Below are 20,947 nucleotides of genomic sequence, written 5' to 3'. Positions count from 1 at the left end.
CTGAAGCTCAACTCAGAAAAGACAGAGGTCCTCATCCTCGTACCCTCCACCTCCGCCTGGGACAACACATGGTGGCCCTCCGCCCTCAGGAATCCACCCACCCCTACAGACCACGCACAGAACCTTGCCATCATCCTTGAACGCTCCCTCTTCATAAACTGCAAAATCAATGCCGTCACCTCCACCAGTTTCAACTGCCTGCGCATCCTCTGCAAGACCTTCAAATGGATCCCACCCGATGGCAGAAGGACCATTACACACGCACTTATAACCAGCATACTGGATTATGGCAACGCTCTATACACCAGATTCAACAGAACTCTTCTAAACAAACTTTAGACCATCCTGAACGCCGCAGCCAGACTCATCCGCGGGACACCGCATCACAAACACACGACCCAACACCTACGAGACCTTCACTGGCTCCTCGTCAAGAAGAGGATCACCTTTACATTTCTCACCCACATCTACAAATCCCTCAACATCATACCCAAATACCTCAACGAGAGAGTCTCCTTCCACGTACCCAAGAGGAACCTCCGCTCCATCAATCTCGCCCTGGCAGAAGTCCCCCACATCCGCAAACACATAGCAGGTGGGAGAGCCTTCTCCTACATCACAGCCAAGACCTGGAACGAGCTCCCGGTGAACATCAGACGCTCCCCGACCCTGCACAAGTTCAGGAAGGACCTCAAGACCTGGCTCTTCGACTGACCCAGAGCAGCTCCTCCGCGCCTTGGGACCCTCACAAATGAGCAGTGCGCTCTATGAACCCCCTGATTGATTGATTGATTGATAAGTGGAGGCTGTAATAGAAGGAGTCAGTGAGGAATAATTCCTTATAGGATAGTTAGGAACCTATAGACGTACATTACACTAAAGGAATCTCTCTTGTGGCCATCTGCCAACATACACCCATTTTAATTTATCTCTGCTGCTTGGCTGTCAAGAGAATCATAGGTTTGTCACAGCAACTGTCTCACCTCATGCCTGGTTACTGCTCACAGAAACTCAAGGAGAGGTCCTCAACAACAGATCTGACTGTCAGCACCAGGTCTCTCTCCGCTCTGTCCTGATGCAGTTTACACAAACACTGGTAGGACTCCTCTTACCTCCAGATCTGACTGTCGGGGGTACCCCGGTGTCTCTCACTTCACTGCCCTGTCACAGTTTATGTAAACACAAGCTTGGCCCCCTTCACCTCTAGTTCTGATTTTCAGAGGTACCCCTGTGTCTCTCACTTCATTGGTCTGCCACAGTTTACACAAATACAAGCGGGCTCCCTTTACCTCTAGATCTGGCTTTCGGGGGTACCCCTGTGTCTCTCACTTCACTGCCCTGCCACAGTTTACCTAAGCACAAGCGGGGATTCCCTCATTTTAGTTCTGACTCTCTGGGGTACCACTGTGTCTCTCACTTCACTGCTCTGTCACAGTTTATGTAAACACCATCAGGGCTCCTCTCAATCCTAGTTCTGTCACTTGGGGTGTACCCCTAGGGGTGTGTCCTGTTACAGTTTACATAAACTCCATTGAGACCTCCCTCCCCCCTAGTTCAGACTCTCAGGGATACCGCCATGTCTCTCGACTCATTGCCCTGTTACAGTTTACATCACATGAACACCACCACCCGGCTCCCCTCACCTCCAGCTCTGATGTGGTCCTGCTTCCTTCAGCTGTCCATGTCTGCAGGTCCTCCAGCTCCTTTTTCAGTCGCTCCACATGGTCACAAAGTGATTTCTAAAATGCAACCATAGATTGTTATTATTCAATCCCTTTCCTGAAAATCAATATCTGTCACGGTTACATTATCTGTTACCATCTGGCTAAATGTGAAAGTATGTAGCGATGACTAGCAATGGTAAGATAATCCACAGGATATCTGGTGATCATTTTTGTTGCAAACCTTATATCTTGAATGTAGAAAGTTTGATTTCCTCTAACTACAGCCAACTCGTGTTTCAATCTGGCTTCTATCACCATAGAGCGTCCTTAAGAGGGTAACAAATAGTCCCATAACTATGTCTACATTGTCATAGTTGCACGAATTCTGCTCAGGAACAAAACTATGCTTGGGACCATAGAACATCAGCATGAAGGACTGAGTCACCATACTACTTCAGTACCTACGAACCTGAGTCCGACTAGTTATAGTTTCTGACTTGCTCTCCTAACCTTACCAGAGAAAAAAGTGAATTCGCACCCCAGTACACAACCCTCTTGACCCACTCAGTGATCGCGGTAACAAGACACACCCTTCCGCCCTCTCACTTGTACTTATCCACAATAAGATACCAGGAGACACGAAGGAAGTTTGGAATATTTCTTTTAACTATCATGCTCTGAAATGCAGGAATCGTGCCACAATTAGAAAACAAATACAAACTAAAAACCATATGTCATGAAAAGCCCTGTCATTATATAGGACAGAGTAGCCTAACACCCTCTCTCTGGGATAAGTGGCAGACCCTGTACATTAGCGATACAGAGATGAACGTTCTACATCTCAACAGACGTGGTGTTTTTGTCTCAGAACACTCATTCCAAGTGTGTTTTTTCAGCTCCTTTGCTCATCTATATGACAAGACGTGCGGGCATAAACAACAGCTGCATTTTTGTGTTATGTCTAGGGGCTAGTGCCTGACCAGAAAGAATAACAAGGTTGACCTTGTCTGGGGCGTTCAGACTAAATCCGAGGAAAAGAACAGAACGCAAACACATATGCAGATTTTGTGTGAAAGTACAATGTGGCACAAAGCAAGCATGTTTATATAGTAAGATGTACAAAAAGGAAATGAGGTCTATAACGTGAACAGTTAGGCTAACACAGCGAAAACTACAATGGGCCATGAGGAAAAAAGATCATAATTTGGTCAGTTGTGCTACTCCATCTCTAAGGGTTGTGAAAAGCTTATATCAAGTTCCTCTTGTCTGTGCTGCCGCAGAGGGATCTGTGGGGTCTTAAGCACATACATCAGCTTGTGCTCGGAAACACAGAGGCTATTATTGCCCTGTGTTTCCAAGCTACGCTATCTGCAACCCTTGCAACCCTTGCACTAACTCAGAGATTTTTCTAATCAATATATGCACTCATGGCGCACAGCACAGAAAAAGGGATCATAATACAACCCTGGTTGTTAGGGCAGCAGACCTGATTGTGGGTTTATGTACATAGTTATCTGCTCTACATATTTATGGGATCACTTAGTGCCTCAGAACAGTAAAGGAAGTGAAAGTGGTTGTGAATAAGGTGAAAGCCCTAAAGCGCTATGATGTGACTGACATAATAATGTGACTTCAAGTGGCCCATGGGTATGTTTGGCTCTTGCAGACATGTTTTTTCCCACTTTGGTTCCGCTATCTCGGTCTAGTTTAGTTTTTGCTGCACATTTCAAACGTTTGTATGTTTGAATTAATATTTGGGGTTGTTACGTTTTTCCATCACCAACTAGAAAGAAGATTTATCAAGTTCTTTGCAGAAACAGAAGTGTGAAATTGAGCAGGAGGGAAGTGGGCAGGTCCACTCAGCTGGAAAATATTCTTGACAACAGGAATTTTTATTTGCCTTTGTATTCCAATGAGAAACATATTTTTGCCTTGTAATGTGACAGAGCTAGCTGCACTTTTCTAAGAGGAATAGAATGAGGGCCTTGTTTCACAATCAAAACTGAATAAATCCCTTCTGCCTGGAACGAAGTAAACGTTTAAGAGCGATATTTGTCTTTGGTTAATAAGCGCTGGTACGCATATACTTATCCAGCCCCTGTGTGTTTCATCACTTGTGCTTCATTCACAGATTAATGATCGGAGTGGGCATTTCAGCTGCATTCGAGTACCATTTGATTATGTACATGTAATGTGCATTTAGGCGACTTTTAACAAATCTCTGTTGGTAGGTTCATTTGCTAATTGTGTCGCTTGTGTGCCTTTTGGTTTGTATGTCTTGCATTTATTTTGTGCTATATGGAGTTTATTTAATTTACTTGTATATCTGTTAACTAGTTTCTGTCTCCTCTTTGGTATTATGTAGTACCTTGAGTTTTTGGTGCATGGGTGTTGTCATTTGGGTGGATATGTTTACTTTTGTTTGTACGTATAGCATTTATTGTGTTTGCTGCTTATCTTTATATTCCAGACGGTACATGTGTGTATGTTTGTGCCAGTTGTCCTTTATGCCATTTAATATGTATGTGACATTTAGCGTTTCGGAGTTCCTGTGACGATTTCGTTATTGGGCCTGCCTTTTGTTTTTAATTGTATGTCCACGTTCTGCTTGCTGCTGAGTGTGATTGTGGTATTTTGAGTATTTCTGATTCCATGTGTATACTCCGTGTGCCCTGTATTTTGATTTTCAATTGCCCATTACGCTCATCTGGGTATGGAGTATCCTTTGTTTGGGGTGTCTGTTATTTGAAAGGGTGTTCTGTTTAGTGTATGTATGGCACTTATATTTATTTCTAGTTCTCCTACTTATCTACTGCTCTAGTCTCTGTGCTGCAGCTGGCTCTATTTGTGGCACCAGTCCTAGTCACAGTGCTGCAGCGGGTTCTATGTGTGTTCTCCAGCTCTAGTCTATGTGCTTCTCAAATTTGCTTGAAAATGTACCATTTACCCACTCTTTTTTCAAAATTTGCTTGGGGGGGATCCCCTGAACCCCCCTTAAGGTATTTGTGCTTGCTCACTCCGCTCCCTTGCTGCTTTGCACCCACCACTTTCAAATGTCACCATCCGCCACTGTGCAGTGGTATTGTCGTATATCACTGTTTAGGGACCTAAGTGTGAAAGGGAGAATGTATAGCGAGGACAGCCTATAAAATCGCAGCTTTCAAGTATAGGGATCATTGCGTATACCGACTAAACCTTATAGCTGGGAGAGTAATAGAGCTTAACCCGAGCTTGTGAGAAGGGCAAAGATAGAGGGAAGTGCTACTTTATCGGTGAGTGTAAAATTCTGTGGTAGAGAAGAGGTAAGCGTTGTCTACCGGAAATACAGAATAATTGTGTGATTGAGAAAACTATCACTTTGTTTAGCGAAACAGACGAATGGAGTTGTTTTGTGTAAGTTACTAACCGATTCAGGTGTATATCTTGTAAATACAGCTTCTTGAAACTCCTTGTAAGGGAGGGGTCAGTCTGCGCTGCAGGAGCCGGAGCGCCGCTGACGTCAAAAGTGTCGCGCAAGGATTGGTCCTCGTGACCAAGACAGAATAAGGGCTGATTGGTGCATCAGTAAAGCAGCGAAACTATTGGTTAAGCACTAAGGAGACGTATCTTGTTCTAATTGGTTCGCTAGTGTAAACCGTGCTTTGATAGGCTGGTGTTACGGGGCAGCAACAGAAGAGTGCTCAATCTTTTGAAAGACAGGAAGTTAACGGAAAAATGTATTATATTGGTAAAGAGAAGAACGTTTCACTGTTTGGAAAGGTAAAAAGATTGTTTGTGAAAGACAAGCCTGTAGTAAAATCGCAATCTAGATTAGAGTTTTCCATGAGAACGCCTGTATCTTACATGCTCACAAAATATGGCTGGCTCACTTGTTTGTGGGTCGAGAATTGGGTGCAATATACGAAAGGTGATGGTGAGCTTGCATTTCCTCCAGAAGGCTCTTTTAACATAGAGGTTTTACGAAATTTGAGAGAAACAATGATGAAACTTAAGCCTACACCTAAACCTTCACAATTTGAAGTGTTAATGGAGTGGGAAGATGAGGTGTATAAGAGAGATTAACAAAGATCAGGAAGAGGATATGATTTTGGTTTGGATAAATATCAGAATGAGAATATTGAGGACAAAATATGTAAATGGGAACAGGTAGATGTACCAAATGATTTGTTTCCTGTTAGGAGTATGGGAGGATCTACAGGAGATAAAAATAAAGAGGAAGAGAAGCATGTTCAAATTTTAGACTGTAGATACAGTGACACAAAAAATGAATTGCTAGATGACATTCTGGATAACAGATCACCTCCATATCAAGGGGAGTTTGCAACAGTGGTGCCAAAGACACCGCCAGCAGAAACTACAAACGTTTTCCAAACTGTTCCAGCCCCCATAGGGAGTAATGCAATAAATAGACAGGAACCTGTTCAAATTAATAGTACAGTAATGAAGCAAGAACTCCTTCCAATGAGTATTTGGCAAGAAAGACAAGTGATAAATAGGTCAAATAATGAAGAAGAAGAAAACAAATTAGCAGTCAAAACACGAGAATTGTCTGAAAAATTAAAAGAACTGCCCATGAATATAGAAGATTTAACAGTCCCAATGAATATAGATTCTGAAATTTCAGTTTGCAAAAGTGAGGTAGAGGAAGAACATTCACTGACCATACTGTTAAATGAGGTAAAACCAGATCCTAAAGGAGAATTATTATCTGAAAATGTCAGGAATAAACTGCCTAGTGTGTACCAATTAGATACAACAACAAATCTGACAAAAGCTCTGACTTACGCAAATGGAAGTAAGATACTAGCTGAAAAACAGACTGGATGGTTGCAGGGAACGGAACCTAGAGAAAGATTAAATGAAGTCTCTTTGGGTCTGACAAGTGAGGAATTGGGAGAGTGGATATAAAGTGGCTATAGAAAAGATGCAGAATGCCAACAGACAGACATTGCAGAATTAAAGGTAGACATGGAGGAATTACATTCTGGAAAGGTAAGTATGAACAGATTAAAATGTCACCAGGATAAAGAGATACTCCTTATGAGTAAAAACATTACCTGGAAAAGAAAACATTTGCAGGAAAATCTTGAAGCTACAGGTGAGACAGGAGTAGATATTTCCAAATGTAGGGATTTTCAAAAACCATATAGATTAGACTTCATAGAGGAAGGCATAGAAAATGTAAACAAAGCTGGAAGAAAAGCTAAAATTAAAGAATTGCTGAGAAAAAGAAAGAAAGTTGAAGAATGGAAGAGCAGGTTGAAAAAGAAGAAAAAACGAATAGCTAATAGGGAATCATGAGCAGTTCCTGCTACTCACAAATGTGAAACAGACTACATTACCAGAGGGAATTGGTTTGCAAATGAATTGGCAAAATATTGCACAAAACAACATTGTTCTATGAATCAGACATGGGTGAAGAAAGACACTTTTTCCCAATATCACATGCTTACTAACACAGTAGAAACATGGGAAGACGTGAGGCAGTTGCAGGATCAGGCAAGAGATGAGGAAAAGGAAACATGGGTAAGAGAAGTTTGTACACAAAAAGAAGAGAATGATGTTTGGGCCTTCCAAGATGAAAGTGCTGTTATGCCCAACAATAGTTTTGCCCATTTTGCAGACATGTATCAGGGACAGGCACACACAGATAGGAAAACTGATCTTGCCAACAAAGTTATCAGTCTGATTTATAAAATACTGAGCACTAAAAAGAAACTGTATTGTGCCTATTGTCCAGAGGCTTCTGGAATTGGTGAACAGGTGAATGGCACAATGAAGATCGAATTAGCAAAAATGTGTGATTCCACGGTCTTGAATTGGCTGGATGTTTTGCCCCTAGTTCTAGTGACCATGAGAAATACAAATGACAGAAGGACATATTTGAATACCTTCAAGGTAATAATGGGACAAGTAATGAGAAAAGCATATATACCTGATCAACAAGGCAGGCCACTGAGAAATAGACAGCAGAGTCTGGATACATGTTCAGAATCAGATGTTAAGCAACCAGAGGCTGTTAACACAAGAGAAACAGACTGTCAAACTGGTGATTTAAGACCAACAGACTGTGAGAGTGTACAGCATGGTGTAAGACTTAATGATTTTTCACCTGACAACCATTTAACAGAACTAGGACAAGAGACACAGAGACCAAATCTGACGTACGAGTCACTGGAATGGACATACATGGCACTTCCTGATATACAAGAGGAAGCGGATAGCCAGGAAAGTCTGAGAGTGACTGTACGAGAGGTGGTCAAGGAAGAAGAAAATTCGAAAATACTGAGAGATATCTTATCCGATACTAGAGGAGGAAAGGATGATCAGGAAAATCCAAAGACTGTGAAGCTATAGATAGGGATGATTTACACATGAATTCAGGGATTACTTGAGGTGACCATAACAATGTTACAGAAAAATAAAAATTATTGAGAAGAAGTGTCTGATCGAATAAAATTTAGTTGAATGTATGGGTGGTTTTGGGTTTTGGTGATGATTCACAAATCGTTTAAGGTATTCAGAATTTGTGATCATCAAAGGAGGGAAATTGATGGAGCGAGGTACAGAAGATTTTGTGCGTACCCCATTCTGATCAATCACCCCCAATAACAAAGTAATATATTAATTTGATTGCTGTGTATTAACCAAAACACACACAGCGCCAAGATGCTCCCTCTGGAGCGAACGTTCGCGCTTTACAAATACCCATAAATATCAAATATCAAAACATTACATGTGGGAAATGCTTTGCACTAACAAGTTTGATTGACATATTAATGATGTAAAACGCATGTTTAATCTATTTTGTGTATTTAAGTGGTATAATAATGCATGTCTATGTACATTGTGCATTGCATGCTGCTTTTCTGCTTCATTTTAATGGCTTGCAGTGTGATGCTTTTCTGCTAGGTAACAGTTTTAAAGGATAAATATTAGCACTGGTGGGTGGGGGTGACAGAAAATACTTATATTCTGTGTATTTACATTTTCTTTTTGTGTTTATCGTAGTTTTGGTTGGTTGCCAATTCCAAAATGCCTTCGCTTTTCCCGGTTCTACGCAGTAGAAAGAACTTACATCATTTTGCTGAGAGAAGCTTTTCCATGCAACCTTAGGTAACTATATTTGAGGCCACTTGATATGAACACTGGTGAAGTGGCTGTGGGCCAAAGTGATAACCACGAGAACAGCTGAATGTCTGCCAAGGATAAAAGACAAATGCCTTCCAAAAGATGAGTACGTGAAAGCAGCTGAATCACTGCCAATGAACATTTAAATGCCTGATGCTGAACGAGGACAGTCGAACTTGTATTTATCAGTTTGTTAAACAAAGTTGTTCACGGACATACTGGAAGTTGAGAAATGCACGGACGGTCAAATTTGTATCTTTCAGCTTTTTAATCAGGACGTTATTCATGGACATCTTGAAAATTAACAAATACATTGTCAATTAACGGACATCCTGAGAGCTAAGAACTGCAATGTCATGACCAATCAGAGAAAGAGAAACGACAAGAGTTGAAACATTTGAGGGTAGAGAACCAGCAAATACAGTATAAATATCAGAGCAAAATTGAGGTTTAATGTCACAGGAGCTGATCGCAGAGAGAGAGAGGCTGATTCCACTGCAGCTGTTTGCAGAGATGCTGGGAGCCTGAAACTATGCCAGAATGCTCACTGATAACCCCTATAGGTTGGAGATTCGTTGCGGGACAATAAACCTGGGAGACTGCGTCCGAGGAGGACAGGGTTAGTAAGTATAGTTGGGATTTAGTCCTGGGTAGGCATGTTTTATTGTAGAAATCTTTAGACTTAAATGCATGTGTTTTTAACTATGGTTCTCTGATCTTTTCAAGCAGAATTTCTCTTCCAGTTGCATTGACCAAGGTTTGATGTTTTATTTTAGAGAATAATGGAATTAATGTGAACCTGAATTTTCTCTTCATGACTTTTATTAACAGTTTTTCTTGAATGATTTCCTGAATAAATGTCAATGCTTAGTGAAAATTAACAATGACAGAATAAATGATAATTTTCTTTTATGCAAATTAAATACATAAAATCTTTTAAATTATTTCAGGTGTTCTTGATTTTTCTGAGTCAATTAATTATGCAAATCAATGTATTGTTGTGTGAGGTTAAGCTGGTCTTGACAATCACCATCAACTTGCTAAACTAATTGGTCCATCGACCTAATTGGCGGGGTACATTGATGCATAGATTGGTTTAGTAGAATTATTGATGAACACAAATGTTGGGTTTAAAATCTGTGCTTATAGGTATCCTGTCATAGGAGAGAATTCACTCAACCCATTTTGTTTATAGGTATATTTGCAAGGGTCTGGGGTAAAGTGTGTGTGTATGACTAAGGGGTGTTGTACTTAGGTGTTATGGGCTCCACCGGAGTGACCTGGACCCTGGGTTGGAGATATTTCTGGGTGAGCGCTGCATCACAGTGACGGGAAGACAAGAGGTCGACTGTGAGAAACAGCTCGCCTACCCTTCAGGAACCAAGAGAACAGAACCCCCCTGCCATGACGAACACAGCAGCATGAGAATGTACTCTTTCTTACACAAGCACACAGAGAAAAGAAATGTCTCAGTGGAAGCTGAACCTGGATGCGCTGTGGGCATTACAGCAAACTCTGCTTCACAACACTTGCTGGATGTTATTGTGGTTTATGTTGGTATGAGGCACTGCAGAACTATTCTGCTAAGGGGCATACGGAGTGTGGTCATTTCGGTAACAGATCTGCCTAATGTCAGAAAGACCAGTATTTCTGTTTTATTGCATATGTTACTTGTTGCATCTTCGTTTTACCTACAACAGCCAGGTAAATCCGGGATGAGGCCTTCTGAAATATGCCAGTGTGAAAACACAAATCCAATTTTGGGATAGTCTTTGCACTGCCTTTCTCCATCCTTCGCAGTCGGGCTTTCGGCCTCGGCACTCAACTGAGACTGCCCTCCTGGGGGTAACAGAGCGTCTTATGCACGGTGTCGATCAGGGAAACACCATGGCGCTCATCCTGCTGGATTTGAGCGCAGCTTTCGACACCGTGTCGCATTCCATCCTTATTGACTCTCTGAAATCTCTAGGTGTGGCAGGCCAGGCCCTGGCCTGGGTGGTGTCGTTCCTTAGCGACCGAACCTTTCAAGTGTTTTCCCCTAAAGCAGCTTCCACCATCTGTCCATCTACCCGCGGCGTTCCCCAAGGTTCAATCCTTAGCCCTTTATTATTTAATATTTATGTTAAACCCTTGGCGACCATAGTTGAACAGGCTGGGCTAACCTTGTTCTCCTATGCAGATGACACCCAGATAGTCTTCTCCCTATCAGGGAGAGACGAGAACAATACCTCCGCACTAAAGTCTGGCCTCATCCTTGTGGCCGACTGGATGCGGAGAAATTGTCTCAAGCTGAATGGGGAGAAGACCGAGGTGGTCATTCTGGGTCGGAACAAACATCTCTGGGGCCCCCGTCATTGGCCCATTGAACTGGGAAATGCGCCTACACCATCCACTGCAGTTCATAACCTGGGCGTCATTATTGACGACAGGCTTACTATGAAGCAACAGGCTACTAAGGTCGCAGCCATTTGCTTCTCAACGCTGCGGTGGCTTCACAAGATTTTGTGGATGCTCCCCCTCTCCTCTCGCAGAACCGTAGTCCAGGCACTTGTAACATCACGCCTGGGCTATGGCAATATTCTCTACCTGGGCGCAGATAAAGCTACCATACATGTGCTTCAGGTTGTACAAAATGCGGCTGCGCGCCTGTTAAAGAACGTCCCTAGACGCACTTCAGCCGCTGCCGCCTTGCGTGACCTTCATTGGCTGAGCGTCCCCGAACGTGTTAAATTCAAGGCACTCTGTTATATGTTCAAGGCCAAGCAGGGCAGCGCTCCAGCTTACATTCAAGGGTTGGTAAAACCTTACAGACCCTTGCGCTCACTAAGGTCATCGGACACTGGCAATTTCATAGTGCCAAGATGTAAGCTGGCAAAAATGGGAGGCCGCTCCTTTTCTATTTTGGGCCCTAAATATTGGAACTCCCTCCCTCTGGCACTAAAGCTAGAGACCAACCTACTTCGATTCCGTAAGGCTCTGAAGACTCTACTTTTCACTAAGCGTAACCAATAGTTGGTTGTGGCCTCAAGTCAGGTGCTGTACCGTCCTTTCTTCTACAGTCTATCCCTGGCGCCGGGAAACCCACTGTGGGTAGCTGTGCGCGATAAAAGCTTAAATAAATAAATAAATAAAATAAATAAGTGTCTTGTGTTTTTCTACAGTCTTATGTGCTGACTTTGCATTCAGAACACCCACCCAGCCTCCCCTGAAAGGTGCTGTGAGTGACCCAAGTTTCACTGTTATATTTACCATGCGGACCCCAAAGTTCTGCCCCGTAGAGGGCTGCAGATTGTGCCTTACATTTATACACCTCAATGGCAGGTGATACAGCCTTCGAGGTACTCCCTCTGTGTTTAATATTGGCATAGAATTTTGGAGCAAGATTCATTTGGTTTTTTCTAATTGAGGTTTCCACGACATTTTGGAATCTACCGTGATACCTAAATAGTTAATACTATTCACATATTCCAATGATTCGCCTTGAAGTTCCAACTTTTTTTTGGACATTTTACTTGGGTTAATGGACATGTATTTTGTTTTGCTCGGGTAAATATCAAGACCCTTTTTAATGCAGTATAAGTGGAAAGTGTTTATCAAATTTTGGAGCCCACCGGGAGTTTGGGAAATTAGAATAGTATTGTCTGCAAAGAGTAGTGCAGGAATTGCCTCCCCCCCTAGCTTGGGTGAATCACTCTTACTGCTTTCAAGGAAGGAGGGGATGTCATTTACGTAGAGGGAGAGCAAGGTTGGTGCAAGCACACAACCTTGTCGCACCCCACGCTTCACTGGGATTTCTCTAGTGAGTTCTCCCCGAGGCCCCCATCTTACTTTTGCAAAATTATTTTCATGTATTCGAATTATTTGTACTAACAATTCGATGGGGATTCCATGGTTTCTCAAGTGGATTCAGAGACTGCTTCTAGGAACCAAATCGAAAGCAGCTCTTAGATCCACGAATGCTACATGCAATGTACTATGTCTAACCGTAATATATTTCCAACACAGGCACAAAAACCTGAACACCTGGTCGATCGTACTGATCTTTTTTTTTAACCCTGCTTGGTATTTTGTTAGCAAGTCCACCTCTTCGATCCAGGACGATAGACGCAGCAATATGTGTCTAGCGAATATTTTCTGTGGAATGTCTATAAGACTGATCGGGCGGTAGTTCGCCGGATCCAGTCTGTTCCCCTTTTTAAAAATTGTAACAATCTCCGCCCCCCTCCATGTTTTTGGTATTGGGTCAAAGTTTGCTATAGCGTTACATAACCCATTTATAAAAGGGACCCAAGTTGTCAGATCATGTTTTAGAAGGTCTGCGGGGATTTTATCTATTCCCGGCGCTTTCCCATATTTTAATGTTCCAAAGACATAGTTTGTTTCTTTCAATGTGAAGTGTAAATTAGCTGCCTTCGCTGACTCAATCATTTCACCCGTCAACTCTGAATTGTCAGTAGTAGATTCATTTTTTGATTCAGAGTAGAGCATGGAGAAGTGATTGACCCAAGTATCCTCATCCAGAAATAGATCTCTCTGTTTGCTACCAGCCCTATTACCTTTCGTCATTAGGTTCCAAAAACCTGCCTGATCCTTTGTCTTGGCTGCTCTAATAAGACCTTCCCATATCTCCTCATCCCAAGCTCTTTTGGCAGCATCAATTTTTTGGTTACATGCACGCCTTAGTTATTTTGGATAGATCCTTTTTTTTGTATTGCTACTATTAACTCCGACTTTGCTATACGACAATCCTTAGAGAACCAAGGTTTTCCATGACTGACCCTTTCAGTTGTCTTTCCCCTCTTACTTTGGGTTGCTTTACCATGTAGGTCAGTCATTGTAATTGGTGCTATGTTGCTCTCAGTATACATAAATAATATTTCTGAGAAAACTAGATAAATATTGGTCAGTGCCCTTACATCCCCTAGGATATTTGGCCATTTTATAGCACGATCGTTCCTATTTAACATTATCTGGTCAACTAAAGTGCCATAATTATCTTTTGTAGAGTTCGCTATTGAAAAGAGTTCTGGAGAAGCCCTCAGGGACAAGGGTAAATGATCACTCTCTGTTCTAGTGATTATTTTAAGGTCACACAAGAAGCTCCAACAACTTAGTGACACCATTATATAGTCTATGTAACTTTGCGAATTCCCTCTACAAAACGTGTGGGCCTTAGGTCTGTCAGAAGGAAGGCGACCATTGCAGGATCTAAGGTTGTGAGCCAAAGTTAGTCCTAGAAGCTGGGTCACTGCTGCAGTGCATTTGACCTGTTTTTTCACTAGCCAGGGATGGAATGATATATGCTTGATCTTGTAGCTCCATCAAATCACCAAAACCATGCACCGGCTCAAAATTACAGTTAAAATCGCCGGCAATAAATACCCTTGGGCTATGGCCTAATGTATCTAGAGCACAGTCGAGCTGATTAATAACATTCGATACACCCTGTGAAGGTGTTGGTCTATTGTAAACATTAAAGAGGTATGTAGCTTTATCTTCTTTATTCCTAAGCTTTAAACCCAGTATGTCTTGGGAATCAATGTCTAGGGAGGTAATCTCAATTTGCAAGGATACAGGAACCCAGGTGATAAGTCCTCCAGAGGGTCTTCCTTTTATTGAGCGCGTTGCCCCGACCCCGTACGTTTTATATCCTACCCTGTGGGGGCTTTCTATCATCCAAGTCTCTTGCAGGAGTATGATATCATACGTTTCAATGAATGAATGCAGAGTTGGATCCACCAAATTTCTATTTAGCCCTGCGATGTTCCAAGAGACGATAGATAGGTCTGGACAATTGCTATGCTTTCTAAGGCAGCAAGATCTATTGGTCAGGGTTTCCACACTCAGGTTTACCTTTGGATCTTGTCCTATAGTAGGTAATATGCTGGGCGGAGTTATTTGGATAGCCGCCATACGTCTATCCCCAATAATGTTGTTTACCTCTCCTATAGAACTAGTTGTCTGTATGTCATTTATTCCCTTTGGCTCGCCCCTCTGAACTAGGGTTGGAAGAGGCTCGTAATCCCCCACAGACTTAACACTCCCAGTTGGCAGTCAGTCAACCCCCTCCATCCCCATGAGTGAAGAGAATCAGTTGTAGGTGGGAATGTTGAGCATGGGTGGCCTGATGGCACGGGAGGTTTGGTTTCCATATGTCCACGGGTTGGCCATTAAAGATATCGAGTAAAAATAACTCAAGGCTCTTGCAGTTATATCTCACTCGTAGCCCTCGCAGTACCATTCACGAATGTGATTTGTCACCCTGCAATCCCGGAAGTTTATTATAATTATGTCTCCAGTGATGTCCTTTGGTCTCCTCCCTACCCATCCCGTCCTTCTGACGTTTATGATTTCACCGTGCAAGTGTGGAGGTAGTGGTCTATTTGCCCTTAGCCAGTACATGGCTTTGTTCTTGAGGGTCTGATAGCTCTCAAATTTCCCTGCTGGAAGTGGAGGCACCCCTGTTAGTACAATTACAAGGGGTTCTGCCTCTGGTGGAAGATCAATGCAAATAGGAGGCCCCGTTGTCTGTTTATCCTTGTTAGGGGACCTCTGCTATCATTCGTGATAGGAGATCTATTTTCTGCTATTTCTTTTTGTCCAGTAAATTCTGGGGCCGTATTCAAATTCTGCATACTGATTGTGTTATCATGGTCTTTTGGGGTTGGCTACCTGCTATTTTTACTAATGGGAGCAAACTGTCCTACTCTCGCCTCAGGGTCAGTCCTAGGGGATTGTCTGGGTAACGGCTCTTTAAGAATGTTGGAGTTGGCAATTCCAGTGTCAGTGAAAGACCCTAGTTGCTCGTTTATATGCTTAACTCTTTCCACTATAGGTAACAGCAAAGATTTAAGTAGTTGCTCAATATTACTCATTAAACTTTGCTGAGAGACTGTTATCAGATCCCCTGGTTGTTCTCGCTTAAGGCTGGACCTATGTTTTTTCTTAGGGGTATTAGTGGACCTACGGGATTTGGCTCTGCTTCCCCTTTGTTTCACACCCCCCCTCTTCCTTTTTAGGGGAATGCCCACCCCTGTAGGTTTAACACTTATGGTCTTCTTAGAGGTGTCTTTGCTGGTAATTTCAAGCAACTAATCTTCCAGGGAGGTTTCCAGTAGTGAATCTAAGGTTGTATCAGAAATAATTGGGTCCCTGTGTGTCGCTGATCGAACTGGAGAGTCTTGTAACAGCAATGGGATGCCTGTATCTCTCAATTGGTCATTGTTATTAATGATGTGTGTTGGCGTTTTAGCTAGATTTATAGCCCCCAGGGACGAACGTTTATTTTGCCATTCAGTAGATATTCGTCTCTCAGTTAAAGCTATTTCTTTTTCCAATACTGAAGTAGCCCTTGTAATAAAAGCGTCCCATGTCCCTCTAACAGACCCTCCCATTGATGACTTCCGTCCCAGACTCGAGATGTTATTCATTATTTGTGCACTATAGGTAACACAATGGACAGTACAAGGGAAGTAAGACCAGTTAATGCACAAAAAAACCTTACTTGGATGTCCAGGAGATCAATGGATCAAAGGGGATGGCCCTGCCCGGCCTCGTACGGACCCAGCTTCGTCCGGCTCGTCCCGCGCTGCGGGAACCGGATGCTGATGTTAATGCAGTTGGGCGTGCCTCCGCACAGGTGGGATCACGCATGGGCTCCTGGACAATGGAGTCCCATGCAGCGTGCAGGAAAAGCCCTCCTCCGATGTTTTGGCAAACGCTGGATGCAGAGCCCCTCCAGGGGCGGTGGCAGCTTTAATAACGGTGATGATTCCCACACGAAGCAGGACCCGCGCTAGCGGGTCCGGCAAGAGGTTTAAAGATGCCAGTGGGCGGGCGTGCCTCCGCACAATTGGGATCACGCACGGGCTTCTGGACAATGGAGTCCCGTGCGGCGTGCAGGAAAAGCCCTCCTCCGATGTTTTGGCAAACGCTGGATGCAGAGCCCCTCCAGGGGCGGTGGCAGCTTTAATAACAGTGATGATTCCCACACGAAGCGGGACCCGTGCTAGCGGGTCCGGCGAGAGGTTTTAAGATGCCAGTGGGCGGGCGTGCCTCCGCACAATTGGGATCACGCACGGGCTCCTGGACAATGGAGTCCCGTGCGGCGTGCAGGAAAAGCCCTCCTCCGATGTTTTGGCAAACGCTGGATGCAGAGCCCCTCCAGGGGTGGTGGCAGCTTTAATAACGGTGATGATTCCCACACGAAGCGGGACCCTGCTTAGAGGAATGCAGGGGCTCCGGCCTGTATGAGGTTATCATTGCTAATGTGTTTATAGTTACAATAGCCCTACTCCTTTACGCAGAAGACATGACAGCATGGTCTCTGCCTACTGCGTTTTGGGAATATAATTGAGACACGAGGATGGGGTGATACATGGATACCCAGGCATTCCATAGATAGTGCTGAGAGCCCATGCATACAATAAGCACAGTATATAGCTTCTCCCTTTTTCCATATGGGTGATACCTAAATGCCCAGATAACCCTTAGAGACGAGGTCATATATGCTGGTTACTGTATATAGATAACTTGTACAAAGCCCTAGATGTGCCATTGGTTTAGAGGCATACCATTTTGAGTTCTAACATGCTATGTTATGTTGGGCATTAACAGTAACAGAAGCAGTGGTCCTGTTTTTAATAAGCGGAGGGAAACCTTTATATACATGTCTGACCACATACCACAATGAATTTTATATACCTTCGGAGTCCTGTGACCTGCTACCAAAGGACTTATGAAGGTGGACGTTGACTAGTAGTCTCCAATTGGCGAGACTCAACTATTAACTGTTCACTAAGTATGACTATACACTTTTGCAGTGATGGTGATAGACACTGGTGTTTAACAATTGGGACTGTAAATAAGCATATTATGTTTTGATATGTGCTTTTATATCCTTACAGAATGTGAACCTGACCATTGGCGTTTCCACAGACTATTTCCATACCAGTAAATGTATGGTATTTTCACTTATATTTTTTTTCCACACAATTTGAGCGGAGTGACATACATAGCAAATGGTCCTGAAGAATGCTAAGAACCTTTTTGGTCTATTGAGGCAGCAACATGTTGACCCTTTCCTAATAGGGAACATCTATATCCCTATTTTCACCAAGCTTTTTTAATGTACCCATTGGGGACATCAATAAAGGATTGACCCTGTCAACCAGGAGATAGTTTTAATTTCATCACCGTAGAAATTTATTTTTGCACTCTGCCCCTCTGCCTGCCCTACATTGGATGACATTAAACACCTCACGCTCCACTCCTATGGGGCAGTTGTAGCCCACACTGCATACCTTGCGGTACCAGTGTGTAAGAGGGAGCCAAATGATGAAGCATATCACCTTAGGGTGAGTGAGGGTTCTTGTCTTAACCTATATGCATGTCAGTCCCTTTCCCACTTACTTTTGATTGCTTTGGTAAGTAATTAGGATCAACCATCTTGTTACCTTTTTGTGAGTTTTTATGCACAAATGCTTTACACATTGCCTCTGGGATAAGCCTGGCTGCTCTGCCATGCTGCCAAGGGGGTGAGCAGGGGTTATCTTGGGTGTGTAACTCCCTTGCCCTGACTAGAGGGGCGGGTTCTGCTCGGCTTAGGTGCAAACCCTAGCAACCAGGAGGTCCGCATTTCCAACAGCAATGATATCCGACGCTGCTTCCCTGAAAACTGACCAGAGTGAGGTCTTTTGAACTGAGGTAAGATGCCGCCATCAGCCCAGCCTTAGGGGGACATATCCCTCATGAGGGGCCGAGGCAGCGTATACACCCTTGATCAAGGTCAGCCAGTTTGTTCCTTGTTGCAGGGATCCAACACGCAGTCCACATATGTCCAGGCAACGTCCAGGCCACAGAGGACTGGTAAACACACCCCTGGCCAGGTACAGCGCGAAGGGAGAACAAATAGGGAAGATACAGAGTTAGTTTAACCCATATATAAGAGCCCAGCGATGGGAGAAATTTATTTATTTCAAATCTTTGGGTGGCGGTAGTGGTGTCTACCTCGGGGTGAAGACTGAAACAAGAATATATTAGAGGGCGCTATATGGGGCTGTGTCCACCTCTCAGCCGGAGGTACACAGTAACTGTTAACACTCCGTGTACTCTTGGGCATATTGTGATGCTCCACCTGTGATTAACACCTGCTCTAGGACACCAACAGCCTCCTGCCCAGGAAACAACCTGCCAGGTCCAAGCTTCACTAGCGCATGGCACCACCAGACACCTTGTACTCTTGGAAGCCTCGGGAGGAACATGAGAGCCCCGACCCCCTCCTCACCTCCCCCCCCCCCCCCCCCTACACACCCCTCGACGAGAGCTCCAGTTTGGGAGACTCTTTCAAGAGAGCGCTGTGTGATACAAGAACTAAAAAATACACACCGTGTGCTCCTGGACAGCCGCCGGAATGGGAAAGCCTCTGGTCTGACTAAACAAGCAAAACTCTATCTGCGTCCGTGTCCGCCTAAGATTTACGCTTATTTCAGAAAACATTACACCTGCAACTTGAAATATCGTTTTTTTCTAATACAAATTGTAATCCTTGTGCACTGCATGTTGGTCGACGGTTGGGTGGTTTCAGATTATGTAAGCATTGCATTTGGCAACTGTTAATTTTTTGCCTGTGCGCTCACTAAAGCCTAATTGTGATTCAGTCAACTGACCTTTGTGGACTCGTTTTTCCAGAGTTTTTTTGAAGCAAAAGTCGATTTTTTTGCGGCTGCAGAAAAACCTACCGCCAAAAAATGGAATAATGTAAATCGGACCCTTTGTGCTGCCCACCATGTTTGCCCAGGTGTGTGCCTACTCACCCTGTGCTCCTGGACAGCCTTTGGGATTAGAAGGGCCGACTGAGACCACACGCGTATTACAGAGCTGTGGCGTACTCCCCGTGTACTCCTGGGCAGCCTCTGGAATGAGGAGCATCGCGTGATACTCCACCGAACCTGTGGCAGACTCATCTTGTACTCCTGGGCAGCTTCTGTTATGGCATGGCGTGAGAACCCACCCATATCACAGAGCTGTGGCAGACTCACCTTGTACTCCTGGGCAGCCTCTGGAATGGGGCGCACCGTGTGCTGCTTGTGTTCCTTGGCCTCTCGACAGATCACACAAATGGTTTCCTGGTCATCGTCACAGAATAGTTTCAGTTTCTCTTCATGTTCTCGGCACAGGTTTTCCCCCTGGATGGTCGCACTCGGGGTGTGAATCTGTTTTAGCAGCTCCACCATGTTTCCCAAGTGTCTGTTGGGTCTTAAGGTTTTGTTCGGAGAAGTTTCTCTGCACTGAGGGCAGGGGAAGTCTGTCTGCATCTCCTTCCAGTACCGAGTGATACAGGACAGACAGAAGACATGCCCACACTCCACGGACACGGGATCTGTGAAATATTCCAGGCATATGGAGCAGGTGGCCTCCTCCTTCAGACCTTGGAGCTGGTTTGCTGCAGCCATGTTCCCTCTGAGGTGAAACAAGTGTAGTTTCGTTTCTCGTCAGATTGTAACATTGTAAGGAGAGACGGTGTCTCCGTCTTCCCTTCCTCATACGCCCCTCAGGAGCCGTAGGTTTTTACTGGCTGGTTTACACCTGTAGAGCTAGATGGACAGTGACGTGGTAACCCTGCCACGGGCCCTAAGACAATCAAAAAATATTGATTGCCCGTAATAGTTAAGCAGCAAAAAAAAAAAAAAAAAAAAAAGCATTGTCATTCATAACATTTAAAAAACAGAATAGTTATCATTTATCCTAGCTAGAGATCTAAATTCACATGATTTTATTTAAGTGTATTGTTATTTTGCACTTTTCTAGCTGCCTTGTTAACAGCTCGATACAGTGGCATTAACTTTTATAAACAATTAGGTATGTTTTTACATCTTTTTCGATACTCTAATAATTCAACTATGGATTAATCGACTCCCGTTTTATGTAACGTTTGTATTAATGTATGTACTTTCATCTCTGGAATCGTTCTATTGGTGATTTTCTTAAGAACGTACTACTAATAGTATGCATGTTTATAGTGTTTGTACTTTTATGGCCCTGGAGGCCGAAATAAAGTGATTTGACTGAAAAAAGCATTGGCATAGCCAATAGCTCTCGCCTTTGGCACCTTGTAAGTGTTTAGCCAGACCTATTGGTTTTGCCAAAGCCTT

At 43.7% G+C, this 20,947-nt stretch overlaps 1 protein-coding gene across 1 annotated transcript in view; it reads right to left on the bottom strand.

The window, feature by feature from the left end:
- LOC147660659 (E3 ubiquitin-protein ligase TRIM39-like) overlaps nucleotides 1-20,274 on the bottom strand; it is a 100,000-nt gene extending 79,726 nt beyond the window's left edge. Inside the window, exons 1-2 of the mRNA XM_086951553.1 lie at nucleotides 19,835-20,274; nucleotides 1,644-1,739 (exon numbers count right to left, since the gene is read on the bottom strand). Coding sequence (XP_086807679.1) covers nucleotides 1,644-1,739; nucleotides 19,835-20,248 — 510 coding nt within the window. The 5' untranslated portion in view covers nucleotides 20,249-20,274. The remainder of the gene's footprint in view (nucleotides 1-1,643; nucleotides 1,740-19,834) is intronic.
- Between the last annotated feature and the right edge of the window lie 673 nt (nucleotides 20,275-20,947).

This window comes from Lissotriton vulgaris, unplaced genomic scaffold (assembly GCF_964263255.1).
Source record: "Lissotriton vulgaris unplaced genomic scaffold, aLisVul1.2 SCAFFOLD_1773, whole genome shotgun sequence".
In the NCBI taxonomy this organism is placed as follows: Eukaryota; Metazoa; Chordata; class Amphibia; order Caudata; family Salamandridae; genus Lissotriton; species Lissotriton vulgaris.
Note: the sequence above shows the minus strand (reverse complement) of the source record. Positions and strands in the feature narration are given on the sequence as shown.